Below are 18,762 nucleotides of genomic sequence, written 5' to 3'. Positions count from 1 at the left end.
TCTTCCTAGAACAGGCTAGAATACGGACTCCAGCGGGAGGACCTCCTTGTATCAACTGGGCAGGCCAGAGCACTAATACCTCCTTTTAATTATACTTCAAATATTGTATTTTATGAGAGTGTTTTTAATAAAAAAATTTAAAATAAAAGTTTTCATGCTTAAAAATAACATGATTTTAATGTCATTTAAAAAAAATAAGGACCACCATCTACCAACTCCATTCTAGCCTGCTCTACATAGAACAGACTAGATCATGGACTCCAGAAGGAGGTACCTCCTTTTACCCACTCCATTCTAAAATACTCTACCTAAAATAGGCTAGATTGCAGACTCCAGGAGGAGGACCTCCTTTTACCCACTCTATTCTAGCCTATTCTCCTAGAAGAGGCTAGAATTCTGACTCCAGAGGGAGGTACCTCCTTTTACCCACTCCATTCTAGCCTGCTCTATACAGAACAGGCTAGAATACGGACTCCACAGGGAGGACCTCCTTTTACCCACTCCATTCTAGCCTGCTCTATACAGAACAGGCTAGAATACGGACTCCACAGGGAGGACCTCCTTTTACCCACTCCATTCTAGTCTCAACCGTGTTGCCACTCAGCATTCCGTAAAGCACACAACTACAGCAATGTCCCCCGACCTATGCCTCTCCAGCTGCCGCAAAACTGAAGATCCCGCTGTAGCTGGACATACACAGGAAGGGAAACGCCGGTATTCAGGGAGCACTGCAGCGGCGTCTCCCGAGCTTCCGGCGCCTTGTCCTCGTCACCTGCCGTAAACCGATCCTGAGCGGCTGCTGCCATGGTTACGGCTCGTAGGGCGAAGACTAGTTTTGCGACGCTTCCGGCTGCAGTGAACGAGCGGCGGTGCTGAGTGAACAGAGACCGGGCAGGCTGCAGGACTCAGTGGTCGTCATGGAGGTCCCGCTGCCCCCAGAAGGTGAGAGGCGGGAGATGTGGGGGCCGGCATATCACGACTTCCCCATAGGCTGGCAGTATCGTGTGCTGCTCCTCACATGGCCCGTGCAGTGCTCCGACCTCCTCAGCTAGTAATCCTGGCAGATATCAGCCGTGTATTCAGGGCTCTAGTGTGGAGCAGTAGTCCATGGAGCCAGCCATTAGTGTTCCCGGTAAGGTGGCTGGCCTCATAGGCAGCACACACCACCCGCCAGCCACTTGCTGTGAGTGTATATAGTGCTGTGAGTGTATATAGTGCTGTGAGCGTATGTATATAGTGCTGTGAGCGTATGTATATAGTGCTGTGAGCGCGTGTATGTAGTGCTGTGAGCGCATGTATATAGTGCTGTGAGCGTATGTATATAGTGCTGTGAGCGCGTGTATATAGTGCTGTGAGCCCGTGTATGTAGTGCTGTGAGCCCGTGTATGTAGTGCTGTGAGCCCGTGTATGTAGTGCTGTGAGCCCGTGTATGTAGTGCTGTGAGCCCGTGTATGTAGTGCTGTGAGCCCGTGTATGTAGTGCTGTGAGCCCGTGTATGTAGTGCTGTGAGCCCGTGTATGTAGTGCTGTGAGCCCGTGTATGTAGTGCTGTGAGCGCGTGTATGTAGTGCTGTGAGCGCGTGTATGTAGTGCTGTGAGCGCGTGTATGTAGTGCTGTGAGCGCGTGTATGTAGTGCTGTGAGCCCGTGTATGTAGTGCTGTGAGCGCGTGTATGTAGTGCTGTGAGCGCGTGTATGTAGTGCTGTGAGCGCGTGTATGTAGTGCTGTGAGCGCGTGTATGTAGTGCTGTGAGCGCGTGTATGTAGTGCTGTGAGCGCGTGTATGTAGTGCTGTGAGCGCGTGTATGTAGTGCTGTGAGCGCGTGTGTGTAGTGCTGTGAGTGGAGTGACCCACATGTGGCTTCTGCTGTGTGGCACAGGCTTCCCATGCACCATTTGGGTTCCACACTTCTGAGATTTATGAGCTGAATGCTTCAGACTGTGGTGCATATATCTGACACACAATATATCTATTTGGAAATGATAGACAAGCAGCATGTAAGGAAGATGAGAAACATACTACCATATGTGCCACAATAGTAAATACACTACATACGCTACTGAATGGAAGACAGGCTTAAAGGCGTACTCCAGTGAATTTTTATTTATTTATTTTTTTCAAATTAACTGGTTATAAACGTTATACAAATTTGTAAATTACTTCTATTTAAAAATCTCTAGTCTTCCAGTACTTATCAGCTGCAGTATGTCCTGCAGGAAGTGGTATATTCGTCCCAGTCTGACAGTGCTCTTTGCTGCCACCTCTGTCGCAGACAGGAACTGTCCAGAACAGCAGCAAATCCCCATAGAAAACCTCTCCTGCTCTGAACAGTTGCTGTCTCAGACAGAGGTGACAGCCGAGAGCAATGTGCGGGACTGAAGGGAATGCACCACTTCTTGCAGGACATACAGCAGCTGATAATTACTGGAAGACTTGAGATTTTAAAGTAGAGGTAAATTTCAAATCTATAACTTTCTCAAACCAGTTGATTTAAAGCGACTCTGTACACACAATCTGCAAAAACAACTTTTCCCCTATCCACAGGATAAGGGATAAGTTGTCCGTACCCCCCTGCTCATCTCCGTATCGGGCCCCGGCTTCTCTGTTATGAATGGAGATGCAGGCATGGCACGTGACCTGCGGCTCTATTCATTCCTATGGAGCCACTGGAAAGAGCTGAGTATGACGGAAGAGCGCTGTACTCTGCTCTCTCTGGCACCTTCATAGAAATGAATACAACCAAGGGTCACATGCCGTATTCACAGGTTTATTTATAGCACAGAAGGCGGGGCCCAATACGGAGATCGACAGGGGGTACGGGGGTCTGATCACCCGCACTCTTACTTTTTCCCTATCCTGTGAATAGGGAAAAAGTTGATTTTGCCCTGGCAACTTCTTTAAGCAAGATCTATTTACTAAGCAGCACGCAGCAGAAAAGTGGTTAGAATTTAAAAAAAAAAAAAGATATTCATATTTTTTTTCTTTCATGCTGTGGAGGCTGCCACACACTGCTAAGGCAGATGAGCTGAGTCACATTTTACTTGAATGCGCACATAAATTTATTTTTTCATATTTTTATAGACCAAGAACTACGCAATGTAATTGACAAGCTTGCGCAGTTTGTGGCCCGAAATGGACCGGAATTTGAAAACATGACTATGGAAAAGCAGAAAGAGAACCCAAAGTTTTCATTCCTGTTTGGGGGAGAGTTCTACAGCTACTATAAGTGTAAACTCGCTATGGAACAACAACAGTGTATGTATACATTCTGCGCAGAAACTTTATTTTGTATATAACTTTTTTTGTGTGTAATTTGCCTCTTATGTTTTAGACTATGTACACTACTTAGGGTCCATTTACACAAAAAGATTATCTGACAGTTTATCTGCCAAAGATTTGAAGCCAAAGCCAGGAATGGCTCTGAAAAGAGGAGAAATCTCAAATCTTTGGCAGATAATCTGGCAGATAATCTTTCTGTGTAAATGGACCCTAGGGCTATGTGATAAATTAAATTAATTTGATTAACTGACCCTTTATTTGTAAATCCATTAGATTTTTTTTTTCTTTTTGAAAATTGTAATTTGAGTTGTGCACTCCCCCTGTAGGGGGAGCAGGGCAGCTCAGGACCCAAGCGATGTGGTTACTCTGGAAGCCTCCAGCTGACAGTAGGTGAGGCACAGGGCCGAGATCCGAGTACCGAGTCTATCCTGAGCACGCTCAGGATGTGCCAGACCTGGATGTCTCCATGCAGGGCCTCGTAGCCGACTACAAGCCACTGCTGCTGTTACCTGCACGGTCATCACAAGCTTGCACCCCATTTGCAGCTCCCCGCCACAGGGAACACTGCTGCTGTCCTGTCTAAGCTTTGCTGCTGTATAGCCTTCATTGTCTGCCGCTGCCCACTGATTGGCTGGCGCCAAATTAAAAAGCCCATCGTTCCTGCCTCTCTTCCGGCCGCCAGGGTCACCTCTGCCAGCCTGCCAGGACTCAGGACAAAGCTCCAGGTACCACCATGAACAGCCAGCCGCCACACCTGCTCAGGGTATAACATTTCATGCAAGAGTCTAGCAGGTCTATATAAAGCACCAGGTTTGGCACAGACTAAATGGAGTCAAAACTGCCGCAGTATATACAGAGACTGTAAATACTGTGGTAGTGCAGTGTCTGTATACACTGTTCCTACTCTGGTGCTGTTTATAGCCCTGCTGCACTTGCCACAGTATATATAGAGTCTGTATATACTGTGGCAGTGTCCTTCATGTACGCTGTGACAGCCTTGGTGCCCTGGAGGCCTCCAGTGTTATAGCTAGTCTGATCTGCTATGCCTGTGACAGGCATAATGCAGTGCATTGTGCTTGTCATCAGACATTCAGATAGTAAAGTCCCCTAGGTTGGACAGTAAAATTAAGTGTAAATGTAAAACACAAAAAAAATGAAAAACACAGTCTTCATATCCCCTAAAATAAATAATAAATGTTTGTTAAGGACGCTGGCAGTAACAGCTTTAATCCCATGATCAAACCCACATGGTGACCACAGTAAATTGAAAGTTAGAAAAAAAAAACTTACTTTTGCTAATTTACCACTAACCTAAACTACAATATGTCACAGAAAAACGCTCAAAGTCGCTTGTATAAGTTAAAGCATCACAAAGCTATAACCACATAAAGTGAGACAAGTCAGATTTTAAAAAATGGCCTGTAGTCTTTAAATGGGCAATGTCGTTATAACTTTATTAAAAATAAAGCCAAAAAACAGGGGATGTGAAATAAAGTATGTATGCAGTTTACATTAACTATTACAATTTTTTATTTTACCATTCTTTAAGCCCTAGACGACTAAGGACGTTTCGGTACGTCCTGGAAGTCTGTCCCCAGACGACCCTGGGCGCACCGGTACGTCCTGAGCTATGAAGCGCACTTCATAGAAGGTGGGGGGGCGGCTGCAGTGAGCAGCCCGGCCCTCACCGTTAATGGCAGGCTGCAGCGATCGCGCTGCAGCGTGTCATTAATTCCTTAAAGCGACTTTGTACCCCGGGTCTGTTCGGCAGGGGATGTAGTTATTGTCATAAAAATAACTTTTAATCCTGCAGCGCTGTGTCTAACGGCCGGGGCTTACATTTGTATATGCATTAGGCTGGCACACCCTCTCTGTCCTTCCTTTCCACCCTTTTCAACATTTACTGCTGTTTGAGCTTTGCACAGGTGTATTAACGATCCAGCTCATGTTCATTATACAAACAGGTGGGGAATAGGGAGCAATCTGCCTGGAGCATTCCTAATGCTGAGGAGGGTGGGGAGGAAGGACAGAGAGGGTGTGCCAGCCTAATGCATATACAGATGTAAGCCCCGGCCGTTAGACACCGCGCTGCTGGATTAAAAGTTATTTTTATGACAATAACTGCATCCCCTGCTGAACAGACCCCAGGACAGATCTTGGATTAAAAGCAGCTATCTGAAGGTACAAATGGTTTTGGGGGGGGGGGGGGGTGAGATTGTGGGTACAGAGTCGCTTTAAACGCATCGATGATGCGACTGCAGCATTTAAGTGTAAGTGACAGAGGGAGTCCCCTGTTACTTACCGATTGGGACCCTCACAGTGTGACTGCGGGGGTCCTGATCCCTCTATCGGACCGCCAGAGGTCTCTTACCTTCCCCATGCGTTTCGATCGCTTTCTGCTCACTGAGCCTGCACAGGTAGGCTCAATAAGCAGATCGCCTTTCACAATGATCAATGCTATGCCTATGGCATAGCAGTGATCAATGTCTGCAATCAAAGTACTGTATGTAGGAGTCCCCCAGGGGGACTTAAAATGTGTTTTAAAAAAAAAAAGTGAAAATCATTATTACACTACCCCAAAGCCCCTCCCCCAATAAAAGTTAATCACCCCCAATCATTTCCCATTATATTGTGCGTAATTGTCCAATCTATTAAAATATAACAAGCGTCATTGAACAAATCCCACGCAAAGCAAGTTACAAATTTTCAACACTCGCCAATAAAGTTGCTGAAGTCCAGGTCCAGTCTCCTGAAGGCATCTTTTTAGTCTTGTGCCGATTGAAAAAAAAAAAGACCAAACGCAAGAAATCCTGGTCATCTGCAGGCTCAGAGCAGTCATTTGATTGCTGATCACATTGAGCCATTACGCTCTGTACTTGCTGGGACTTCCTGAATTTAGTCTTTTTTTTTTTTTTTTTTTTTCCCAACCAGCTCAACACTAAAAAGCTGCCTTCCTGATGCTGGATCTGGATACAAGTTAGCATAGCATTTTTTTTTACAACCAAAAAGACTAAAAAATAGAATGTAGGTTGCAAACTTGCTTTATTTTACATCCCCTGCTGATTTAGATGGTGCCCTTAAAGGGTTATCCAGCACTTCAAAAACATGGCCACTTTCTTCCAGAGACAGCCCCACTCTTGTCTCCAACTTGATCGGGGTTTTGCTGCTCAGTTCCATTGAAGTTAAAGGAGCTTAATTGCAAACCGCACCTGAACTGGAGACAAGATTTGTGTTGTCTCTGAAAGAAAGTGGCCATGTTTTTGTAGCACTGGATAACCCCGTTAAATGGCAGTTTTTGGCCCGGTCCTGAAAGGGTTAACAAGAAACCAGGTGGTACATGGTGGTGGGGCACAATGTGGGCAACAGTGTCTAGTTAATACAGAACTGCTCTACACTTAGTAAATGGTACAGTGATAAGCCTAAACTACTTGAATAACATCTTTAGTCCAGTCATTGTGTCTCTGCATGAACAACAAGGCCGCCTAATTTTATCTTCACAAAGTAAGCGCTGGGGAGAAAAAGGCTTTACCCATCTTTTGCTCCCCAGACAACACCTTTTAACTTTTTGTGAGTAGTATGTGTGTATATGTATGTATACTTCCAAAAAAGTTGAGACCCCATGTTAAATGTAAATCAAAACATAATGCAATGATTTGTAAATCTCATAGATCCATATTTTGTTCTCAATAGAACAAATATCAGGTTGAAAGTTGACATCTTGCTGTGCCATAAAAAGTTAACTTAATGGCAGTAATGCATTTCAAAAATGTTGGGCAACAAAAGATTGGAAAAGTAAGAAATACTGAAAAAAGTAAAAACTGGAGGAGCAATTTGCAAGTGATATGACTGGACTTAAAAAGAGCATGTTATCTCTACCAACGTGACAAAGAGAAGACGCTTTTATTTTTTCTGTTTTGTGACCAAAAACTTCAATTTTGCTATTTGACATTTTTATATATACACTGATCACCGTATGGGATCACTGACGATATGTTTTAATAATGTGGACAATTCCACACATGGACAGCAATATTTACTTATACTTAATATATTTACTTTTTTTTTGTTTACATTTTTTAAAATAGTTTAACCCTTTCCGCATATGGGTGTAACTGTACAAATAGGCATACAGTTACATCCACAGGAGGACAAGGCCACAGAAGCAGTGCCCCATGTTGTCATTGGTGGGACCTGGCTGTCACATATTGCCTGCCTCTCGCTGCAGCTGTCAGGACGGGGCCACACTCCCATCCTTAAGTTTAACCCTTTAGAGGCTGTGGTCGGTGCAACAGCAGCATCTAGCAGGGTTACAGAGGGAGAAATCTCCCTTGGTCCCTTATCAGCGCTTTGCAAAGCAATCACAGAATGTTGATGGTGGCCATTGAGACCAGAGATGTCAGAGATGTATGAAGACCAGGGTATGGAAACCAGTCAAGCTCTGCCCTCATGCAGAATCTGATCTTTTTATGCCTGTTGGTGTAACACTGACAGACACAATACATATTAGGTATTGAAGTGTTTAATGCAAGCCATAAAATAATTACATGATTTAAAGGGGTATTCCAGGGAAAATTGATAAATTGGTAATGGAAAGGGTTAACCAAGGTTAACCCTTTCCTAATATACTTACCTGTCCTTTATTGCTCCCCCAAGGAGATCTGCGGTCAGGCCACGTGATCTTCCAGCTTACGACTCGTGGATCCTCTTCTTCTTCCGGTTCGGTGACGTCACCATACCCGGCCGGCGTGTGGCTCTCTGTCTTATTAGCGGCAGAGCACTGAACCCTGACTGGCTTGGTAGCGTGTAGGCAATCAGGGTTTAGTGTTCTGCGTCTCCACACACACCAGTTACATCTGCAGGGCCGGCGTCAGCACGTCATTGTGAGGGGTCCCTGCGGGGTGCCATCCGACATCACTCTTCAGGACACCCCCCCCCCCCTGTCAGCGATGCCGACCTGAGTCCCGGGAGGGGAAGGGATACGGCGGGCGGCATCGCTGACACGGGAGGGGGGGGAGGTCCTGCAGAGTGATGTCGGATGTCACACAACAGCACCCTGCAGGGAGCCCTCACAGTGACCTGCTGTACAGTTAGCTGATTCCCCCCGGCCCCCCTCCCTGTGTAATCATTGCGATCCCCCTGGCCCCCTCCCTGGATAATCATTGCGATCCTCCCCCGGCCCCCCTCCCTGTGTAATCATTGTGATCCCCCCGGCCCACCTCCCTGTGTAATCATTGTGATCCCCCCGGCCCACCTCCCTGTGTAATCATTCAGATACACAGATCACTCACCCCCGGTGTAAGCATGCTGCAGCGGCGCTGGACCCAATCTCGGCGCCTTTTTCAAACAGCTATCCTCAGCTGACAGGCGCTGTGTGTGAGGCAGGAGAGATTTCTTCCTTGCTCTGTACACAGCGCCTGTCAGCTGAGGATAGTTGTTTGAAAAAGGCGCCGAGATCGGGTCCAGCGCCGCTGCAGCATGCTTACACCGGGGGTGAGTGATCTGTGTATCTGAATGATTACACAGGGAGGGGGGCCGGGGGAGGATCGCAATGATTACACAGGGAGGGGGCCGGGAGGATCACAATGATTACACAGGGAGGGGGAGGGGGGCCGGGGGGAATCAGCTAACTGTACAGCAGGTCACTGTGAGGGGTCCCTGCAGGGTGCTGTTGTGTGACATCCGACATCACTCTGCAGGACCTCCCCCCCTCCCGTGTCAGTGATGCCGCCCGCTGTATCCCTTCCCCTCCCGGGACTCAGGTCGGCATCGCTGACAGGGGGGCGGGGTGTCCTGAAGAGTGATGTCGGATGGCACCCCGCAGGGACCCCTCACAATGACGTGCTGACGTCGGCCCTGCAGATGTAACTGGTGTGTGTGGAGACGCAGAACACTAAACCCTGATTGGCTACACGCTACCAAGCCAGTCAGGGTTCAGTGCTCTGCCGCTAATAAGACAGAGAGCCACACGCCGGCCGGGTATGGTGACGTCACCGAACCGGAAGAAGAAGAGGATCCACGAGTCGTAAGCTGGAAGATCACGTGGCCGGACCGCAGATCTCCTTGGGGGAGCAATAAAGGACAGGTAAGTATATTAGGAAAGGGTTAACCTTGGTTAACCCTTTCCATCACCAATTTATCAATTTTCCCTGGAATACCCCTTTAACTTGCACTATAAATCCTGTGAAGAATTTAAAAAAGTTGCTAAAATTATTTATTTTTGTTACTGTCTGTTTCTTAAAATAACATAAAAGGGTATCAAAATGTTGCACCACTAAAAATGTAACCTCATTCTGCAAAAAAAAAAAAAAGCCCCACTCACTGCTCTATGTGTTATAAAATAATATAGTAAACAGATAACTGAGCTCATCAAGACTAGCCAAAGAAAACACTCATGGCTTCTGGTTAAAGCGCTCAATACAGTGAAATTCTAGGTGCATTGACCCCCTGGGAACTACAAATATGCAAAAAAAGAGTCTATGGAGCCTCATTTAAGAGTCTTGAAACACAGGACTAGCCAGATATCCCTCCAGGGAAGGGCCCAGCCAAGATGTGGCCTTTTTAGTCAATGTTCTACTAAAATTATGAGCACAAGGATATGACAAAGGAAAAACCAAAGGCGGGTATCCATCCACATACAGCTGTTTCAGGGTTTTGCCCTTCATCAGTGTGGAGCAGGATTCTGGCTAGATGGGAGCAATGCCTAGTAAATTCTAGTTAAAAAAATAAAGGCTTTCAAAATATTGCAACATACAAACTTAAAAGATCAAAACTTTTCATATGCCTGTGTGACAGATGAAAAGTTTTTTAAATAACAATAATGAAACAAAAGCGGTTTCAAGCTGATTTCATGTCCCCTATTTAAAAAATGTATCTACTCATTTTAAAGTTGCTCAGAATTCTATGTTTTTAGGATGGACAATTTTCTGTTTATCTTTATTTCCTGGTCAAAGTAGAGAACCATTACAAATGGGATCCTCTCCATCTGGTGGTTGTTTTTTTCCCCTAATAAGCACCTAAAATCAAATATTTTCCCCAGTTTATTACTATTAATGTAGGTCGCATACATGAGTTTGTCAACTTGGAGAAATGGCCTTTTTTTTTTTTTAGCTGGATTTGTCCCTTTAACATTTTTTCCCCCCATTGATACAGTGATTTGTAAGCAAGCTCAGGACCTGGAACCCAAGCCCCAGATCGCCACAATTCCACCTCCAGCTCTGCCTCTGCCCCCTACTTTAGTGCCACCACCACAGGGTGCACCTGCTATAGAGGATCTTATTCAGCAAAGCCAGTGGAACCTTCAGCAACAAGAACAGCAGCTCCTCAGTATAAGACAGGTATCATTCAATGTTTTTTTTTCTGTTAAACTGCTTGGGTCATCCAGTAGTGATGAATTTCATAAAAAACAAAGGGAAGCGCTTCATCTGCTCAGCAGTCAGTTTATACGCCGGCTGCCTTCGATCTCTGCTCTGCTCCCTGCTGCTGCATCCCGGGGGTCTGGAAAAGCTGGACCCAGTCATGGGAAGCTGGGAGAAATTTCCCAGGAATTGGAATATAATGGCATATAAGCCAACTGCTGAGCAAACGAAGCCCTTCACTTTGTTTTCAATGTCAATTCGTTCATCTCTCGTATCCAGGATTAAGAAAAGCACTGCTACTTTTTGCAAAAACTGTCCTACCCTTATCTGACAGATTATTAAAGCTAAACCAGGAACAGACTATAAACAGAGAACGGGTCATAAAGGAAAGATTGAGATTTTTCCTCTTTTCAAATCCGTTACTGGCTTTGGCTTCAATAATCAGATAAATCCCTCTGTCTATATATTTTATGTATATATTCCCTAAAAAAAACGTAATGTCATGAATCAAATGTAATTCCTATGGAGTGTCCAGCAGGGGGCGCTTTTGCCCCGGCACAGCAGTTCACATCCCCTGCCCGGCGGCCTGCCAAGCTCGCCACTCCTGCCGACTCGTTCCCTGATGTCCCCCCGGCAGCTCTCATCATCCGCTGCCGGGGGGACATAAGGGAACGAGTCGGCTGTGCAGCAGCGGGATGCTGGTGATGGCCCTGGTACTACTCCCCTATCATCTGCTCATACTATGATCACATGATGGGTGGAGTATTACAGTGTATGTGGCGGCAGCGGTGGGGCTGGGGGGAGGGGATGCTGGTGATGGGGATTGGCCCTGGTACTACTCCCCCATCATGTGTCTATAATATGAGCACATGATGGGAGGAGTAGTACAGTGTGTATGTGGCAGCAGCACCGAGCAGAGAGGGAGGGGGGAGGTAGTTAGATACACGGGCACCTCTCTCCCTCCCTGCTCAGTGCCATCCACGTTTATGGAATACTTTGGGGAGCAAGGACACTTGCTCCCCAAAGTATTCCATAAACATAATCAATAAAGCATAGTGTACAGTAACCTAACACTCCATTACTTACATACAGCTTCATAGACACAATACAGTCCATAGGCTTCTATATATAGTGTGCCTTCTGCTGAACAGTCCAGAGGAATTACTTGATTTGTGACGTCACGGTTTTCTAGGGAATCTGAAGCTCCATGATCTACTAAATTAAGGGAAATAGCAGTATATGTGCATTTCCCATAATTAATGTACATTAGGAATTTGTATAACTATCCATAAGTAATAACATATTAAAAAATACTTTTGGTCAAATCAAATTTGGAAAAATTGTAATTAAAAGCTATCAAAAAGTTGCGCATAAGCAAGCAAGCTACTGATAGAAAGTACATATTATAGCACAAAATTACACCCTAAATAGCCCCATAGACCAAAAAATAAAAATGTTATAAGCAGGGCAGTGGAGTTGGAATCTGAGCTAGTTTTGGCTGGAGTTGGAAAAAATGTACCACCTTTAAAAAAAAAAAAAAAATCAAAATTTTTATAATATTGAACTTTTCATATCAGTTTTATAAATGTTTCATAAATGTTCCTCATTAATGTGTATGTGTGTGTAAAATATATATATATATATATATATATATATATATATATATATATATATATATATATTACACACACATACACACAGTAGCGCTTTGGATTACAAGCATAATTCTTCCGGGGCAGTGCTTGTAATCCAAATCCACTCTTAAACCAAAGCAAATTTTCCCATGACAAATTATTGAAATGCAAAAAATTGGTTTCACACCAATAACATATAAAACAAATGAAACAAACATTTAGAAACTGAATATGTGATATTATAGAATATGTGATAGCAATCAGCATGTGGAGAATAATGTATAGTAAGGAAATAAACCTGAAAACACAGCAGCAGTTTGTAGATACAGGATGGAACTGCAGATCCCCATAATGCAGTAACATAGTACAACAGGCTAGAATAGAGAAACAGGGCTGCTGTCAGAGGTCTGTGTGGTCACATCTAGGGATGCACGATGCACCGAAAAATGTATTTTCGGTTCAATACCAGAATTTCCTGGTATTCAATACTTTATGATAAGCAGCGCAGCAGTGCGACTTATCATAGAGTATACAGCAGAAGACATGGCGGACATCAAGCTGAGTGCCTGCCATGTTCTCTGCGTGTCCCCTGTACTGTCTTCCTCCGCAGCCCGTCCTCCCTCCCTCCACTACAGCAGCGCTAACTTCAAATAGCCAGTACACAGCGATTGCTTGTGCCGGCTATGTAACGGTATAGATGCCGCTGTCACAACTGACAGCGGCATTTAACCCTCTCCTGAGCCCACTTCATATGCAGCAGGGGTCGGCTACTGTGTGTAGCAGACCCCGGCTTCTAATGACGGGCCCGCGATCCCGCTGGCAGCAGTCATTTAACCCTTGGCAGGTGACTGTGAAGTGTCCGATCAGCAACCCTGCAATGTGACTGCAGGGGGCCGAATGGTCACCTCACAGCCCGAGGTCCAAACTCACCCTCCCGGTGTCTGTTTGCTAATAGTCTGGCTCAGCCAGATTCTATTAGCAGAGCACTGATTTTACTGATCTATGCAATGCTATACTAATAATATACTATAGCATTACATAGCTCGGTGCAAAAAAGGGTAGAGCAGGGTAGAGCGGCATGTTCCAAGAGAGTAGACCAGAGGAGAAGGCTGGAGGTAAGAGAGGCAGGAGGAGATGCGCCCACTACATCTAGACGGGGCTGTGAGGTAGGGGCAGCAGGACTGTATGGAGGGGGCGGCAGGCCGGGGCCGTCAGGAAACTCCCGATGCAAACATTAACAATTTGGGGGGTGAACAGTCGGCCTGGCTCTGACTGGGAAGGGGGTCGGCCTGGCTCTGACTGGGAAGGGGAGGGGGGGCTGCAGCCTGCAGATTACCCTGCCGCCCAAATCCTGGTCACCCTGCTGAGTCAGTGGTCAGCATGCCCTGACAGCAGGAATAGTGAAACTACAACCCCTATCATCTCCCTGATAACTGGTGTGTGTTACATGGCTACAATCTCTGCTCTGGAGTAGAGGAAGAAAAAGTTCAAAAGATCTTCATACCCCACTCCCTCCAGCACAGTTGAGCATGATAAATGTGTTTGGCTTTTTTAACCCTACTGTGTGACAGACTATGATGGTATGTACTTGTTTTTCATGTCAGGAGCAGATTACAGCTGCAGTGGAGCATGCCACTGAACAGCAAATGCAGAAGCTGCGTGAAGAAACCCAGTTGGATATGAATGAGTTTGATAGCTTGCTCCAGCCCATCATTGACACTTGTACAAAGGATGCCATATCAGTAAGTCAATACTTTTTTTTTATATGTAGCATACTGTTTTGATGACTCTTCCTGTGAGGACGATCATGTTAAAAGCAAAAGAAAATGGAACATATATGAAAAGCCACTGAAATGTAGATGGATCTTATGTCTTTAGGCTGGTAAAAACTGGATGTTCAGCAATGCAAAATCTCCTCAGCACTGTGAGCTCATGGCTGGTCACCTTCGCAATCGTATTACAGCAGACGGAGCACACTTTGAATTGCGCTTGCATCTCATATATTTGACAAATGACGTGTTACATCATTGGTAAGTAATACATGTGTTGTAGGTTTAGACAAAGCAGTTGTCATTTAAACTAGACTCTTGTAAGGGGTGTAACAGTGGAGAGAACTGTGTAGAGCTCAGAAAATGTAGTGCTCTTTATGGCCCTACTGTATATTTGCCTTCTGTAATTTAAAATGGATTTTATTAACTGTAAAAGCTATTGTCCATTTTCTGTGTCTGGTCTTACATCTCTGCCCTATTCAAGTCTGTTGGTAAAAGTCATTTTACTAAGTGGCATGTGCTGTGGAGTTGATTCCCCATCCCTAAGTTAAATGTAAAATTTGAATTATTCAGTTTTATGTAAATAAATTTTATTGAATAACTAAAAGTTCAGAAGTTTTCTAGAATGCTTTCTGTCATTTGCCTACAATTTTCAGAATCTGTTTGCTGTCAAGTTAGGGTTTAAATGGGCACTGTCGTGAAAAACATTCTTTAGATGGCAAAGAGACATATCAAAAGAATTTATGGATGGTGGTCCGAGTGTTCAGACTTAGACTAATCAGGAGAATGATCTGGCAGAAGTCCATGCTTAGGGCAGTATTTGATGGCCCAAACAATATAGTAAACGAGTGCTGATCTGCTAGATTACTAAGCCTATTTGATTATCTTGCAGCAAGGGCTGCACGGACATTGTTGGGGATGTCCGTGCAGCCCTTGCTTTTTTTTTTTAAACTCCTTTTATTAAAGGATAAAGAACAGACACAAGCAATATCACATATCATAACATAACATGTACATGAGCAGAAAGAAATATACTTGTGTCTACTAAGTAATCATACATAAAACAGATACGGCAGTCCAGAAAAAGGAAGGTAGTACAATGTAACTAATATCGCACAGATCACATTATAACTGTGTGCAGCCCTTGCTTTAAAAGTGTAACAAAGTATATGCATTACCTCGCCATGTGTCTTCCTGTCTTCTCCACACTCACTGCAGCCTCCGGTGGAACTTCAGAGCCGGTGTCTGAAGTGACAGGCCACTCAGCAAATCACTGGCCGGGATGGGTCCCCCGTGGCCAGTGATTGGTTGAGCGGTTTGTGGCTTCAGAGACCGCTCTGAATTTGCATCGGCGGCTGTGGAGAGAAGACAGGAAGACACCGGGGAGTGTGGAGAGGCAACACACGTAGCAATGCACGACCAGCGGCTGATGATTTTAGGTCAGGACCTAAAGACCCAATTAGGCTGATCGTTGTCTTCATTACATGGAGCGATCAATTGTATTATGAAATGAAGTGTATTAGGGCCCTGCGTGAATTTGACCCCTTTTCTCTCACTTCACATGGATAGCCTCATAATGTAAGTCTATGGTACCCTCAAGGTCTCGTAGACATATAGGGAGTAGAGGAGCATGCATTTTTACCTGCTTGTTCTAGTCTGAAAAATATTCTAAGCCTAACATAAGGATTTCACAAAATTGTATATATGTTCTATAATATTTGTTTCCTTCACAGTCAGCGGAAGCAAGCGAGAGACCTTCTGGCAGCCCTTCAGAAGGTAGTTGTTCCAATTTACTGTACCAGCTTTTTAGCAGTAGAAGAAGACAAACAGCAGAAGATTGCACGTGTAAGTAGTACTGTGAAATCCTGCACCCATATATCTTTTCATGCATGATGGTGTCACATTAATTACTGTAAAAGCAGTGTTTGGGTGAAAAAAACGTAGTGTACTTCAACATGTTCCTTTTTCCATTTGTAGCTTCTTCAGTTGTGGGAAAAGAATGGCTACTTTGATGAAGCTACTATTCAGCAGCTTCAGAGTCCTGCCCTTGGCTTGGGACAGCACCAGGTAATTTCTGTTACAGCAGCATTGAACTATTAAAATATTTATTGAATTATATATTGAAATATTGAATTAACCTATGTTGGCTTTGTCTTCAGGCTGCTTTACTGAGTGAGTACTCAACCGTAGTCCAGCCAATCCTTGTGGCATTTCAGCAACAAATCCAGAACTTAAAAACCCAACATGAGGAATTTGTGGCTGGTCTTAAACAACAACAACAGCAGCAGCAGCAACAACAACAACAACAGCAACAGCAGCAGATTCAGATACCAGTGATGGAACCAATTCCTGAGCCTCCTGCTCCAGCCCCAGCTCCCGCACCAGCTCAAGTACCCCCACCAGGTAATCGTTGCTTATTCACTGCCTTGTCTAGCTCATGTCCATTTTTTTAAATAAAATATCTCTGCGCTTCATTATCTTGCATTACTTTTCTACTTTATTTTTACTCAGAGGATGTAAAACCTGCGCTTGCTATCCCTACTACTACCGAATTTGAGCCGCCTCCTGGCAGCTTACCAGATCCTGGCAGTGCAGGAACCAGAGGTCCAGTGCCTCATGAAACAATGCCTCCTAATAAGCCACCTTGGTTTGACCAGCCACAGCCCATGGCACCCTGGGGCCAACAGCAGGTATTAAATGTTTGTAAACTTATGTTAAAAAATAACCATGAAAGTCATAGTTTGGGAAAAATGTTACCATAAATTCCATATTAGTCATTGTAGAACAACCATACTGTTCTGGATTAGTAACCAGGACATCTAAGGTATATGTGTATTTTTTTTATTTTTTTTTGGATTAAACACATTATAACTTTGAGCAAAATGATCATCTTTAAATTCTTGTCATTTTAACTTTATCTATAGCCCTGTGATCAGCCCCCTTTTCCTCATCATCAGGGCCCCCCTCATTGCCCTCCATGGAATAATAGCCACGAAGGCATGTGGAGTGACAGAGATCCAAACTGGAACAATGAACCTGAACCAGCGTGGAACAATCAGAGAGAACCTCCATGGAATAACCAGTTTGATGCTCCTTGGAGTAACCAGCATGAACAACCACCATGGGGCGGTGGTGCTCAGAGAGACCCTCATTTTCGCATGCAACATCCTCCACATTTTCGGGGGCCATTTCCACCTCACCAACAGCACCCTCCACAGTTCAATCAGCCACCTCATCCTCATAATTTCAACAGATTTCCACCACGTTTTATGCAGGATGATTTCCCCCCACGACACCCTTTTGAGAGACCACCTTTCCCTCATCGTTTTGATTACCCTCAAGGAGACTTTCCTTCAGGTAGTGTTGACTGTATACTATATTGTTTATGGTCTTAGTAGACAGATGGTCATTAGAGGCTTTAAAGAGGTGCACTTCTTGACAACAAGAATAATACATCAAGAACTTTATATTTGTAAATGCAATCATGATATATGTAAGTTATTACAATATTAGAGAAAAGGATAGGATTTTAGGTGAAAACTGTACATTTGAAAGGAGGCTCCAGTACCCTGTTGGGCTGCCTCTAGCCTAGATACAAGATAACATTTGAACACTTAATCCCCAGTCAATTAAAACTTTTGACCTGTCAACAATATTTTTTTAATGATAGGGACACTTTTAACTGAATAGTAATCTGGCATGATTTTTTTTTACTCTATTAAAGTAAGTTAAGACACTTACCAGTACTTTTACTAACATGTTTTTCCACAAAGCTGCACAGAAATTAATTTCTGATTATTTAATTCTTTATTGTGAACATCTTTAGAAATGGGACCTCCACACCATCACCAAGGCCACAGGATGCCACATCCGGGCATGAACGAACATCCTCCATGGGGAGGTCCCCAACACCAAGATTTTGGCCCTCCTCCACATGGTTTTAATGGGCAACCACCTCACATGCGTAGACAAGGACCTCCACATGTTAACCATGATGATCCAAGCCTTGTTCCAAATGTTCCCTATTTTGATCTCCCAGCAGGACTTATGGCTCCATTGGTCAAGGTACGTCACTTTTGGTTGTTATAGTCACCAACTGCCTCAAGATTTGTGTATGTAAAGTGGACATATTCTAGTTATTCGGTGGAATACATTACATTTACAGGACACTTTTAGGAAAGTTTTTCTTATCTCTTCTACCCTGTTTATATCTTTTTTTCTGCAGCTGGAAGATCACGAATACAAACCTCTTGACCCCAAGGATATCCGTCTCCCTCCTCCAATGCCTCCCAGTGAAAGACTTTTGGCTGCTGTTGAGGCCTTTTACAGCCCTCCATCACATGACAGACCTCGTAACAGGTTTGTTTTACTACTTTAGTTTAGTTTATCTGGGACCTTAAGACTACATTAGAAAGATGGGTATGTTAGGGCAACACTAATATGAACAAAAATAGGGTGCTATTGATGCTAAACAATGTGGAAAAAAGGAGAGCAAGACAGCATCAAAATGAAGTAAATTAACTTTTTTTAACACCTTCATGTCATTAGCTCTGTAACCGGTCACACTGATGTGTGTGGGATCGCCCGCATTGGAGCTGTCCCGCACACATTTAAAGCCCCTTCAGTCTAGGAACGTTTATATACATATTATAGACGTAAAGGGGTTAACCAGGGCTAGAAAATTAAAACCAATACAAACAACAGTTATCCACCTTAACTATATTCA

General features: G+C 44.3%; 1 protein-coding gene across 3 annotated transcripts in view; it reads left to right on the top strand.

The window, feature by feature from the left end:
• Nucleotides 1–816: 816 nt before the first annotated feature.
• Nucleotides 817–18,762, top strand: part of CHERP (calcium homeostasis endoplasmic reticulum protein) — a 30,127-nt gene continuing 12,181 nt past the window's right edge. For 2 of the 3 annotated variants that reach the window (XM_069962276.1, XM_069962275.1), the window contains exons 1-12: nt 817–942; nt 3,081–3,254; nt 10,428–10,612; nt 13,872–14,009; nt 14,146–14,297; nt 15,770–15,881; nt 16,014–16,103; nt 16,196–16,439; nt 16,548–16,726; nt 16,961–17,393; nt 17,863–18,101; nt 18,262–18,395. In XM_069962276.1, coding sequence (XP_069818377.1) covers nt 918–942; nt 3,081–3,254; nt 10,428–10,612; nt 13,872–14,009; nt 14,146–14,297; nt 15,770–15,881; nt 16,014–16,103; nt 16,196–16,439; nt 16,548–16,726; nt 16,961–17,393; nt 17,863–18,101; nt 18,262–18,395 — 2,105 coding nt within the window. In that variant the 5' untranslated portion in view covers nt 817–917. The remainder of the gene's footprint in view (nt 943–3,080; nt 3,255–10,427; nt 10,613–13,871; nt 14,010–14,145; nt 14,298–15,769; nt 15,882–16,013; nt 16,104–16,195; nt 16,440–16,547; nt 16,727–16,960; nt 17,394–17,862; nt 18,102–18,261; nt 18,396–18,762) is intronic. The other variant, XM_069962277.1, reaches the window with a different exon arrangement.

This window comes from Dendropsophus ebraccatus, chromosome 3, assembly GCF_027789765.1.
Source record: "Dendropsophus ebraccatus isolate aDenEbr1 chromosome 3, aDenEbr1.pat, whole genome shotgun sequence".
NCBI lineage: Eukaryota > Metazoa > Chordata > Amphibia > Anura > Hylidae > Dendropsophus > Dendropsophus ebraccatus.
Note: the sequence above shows the minus strand (reverse complement) of the source record. Positions and strands in the feature narration are given on the sequence as shown.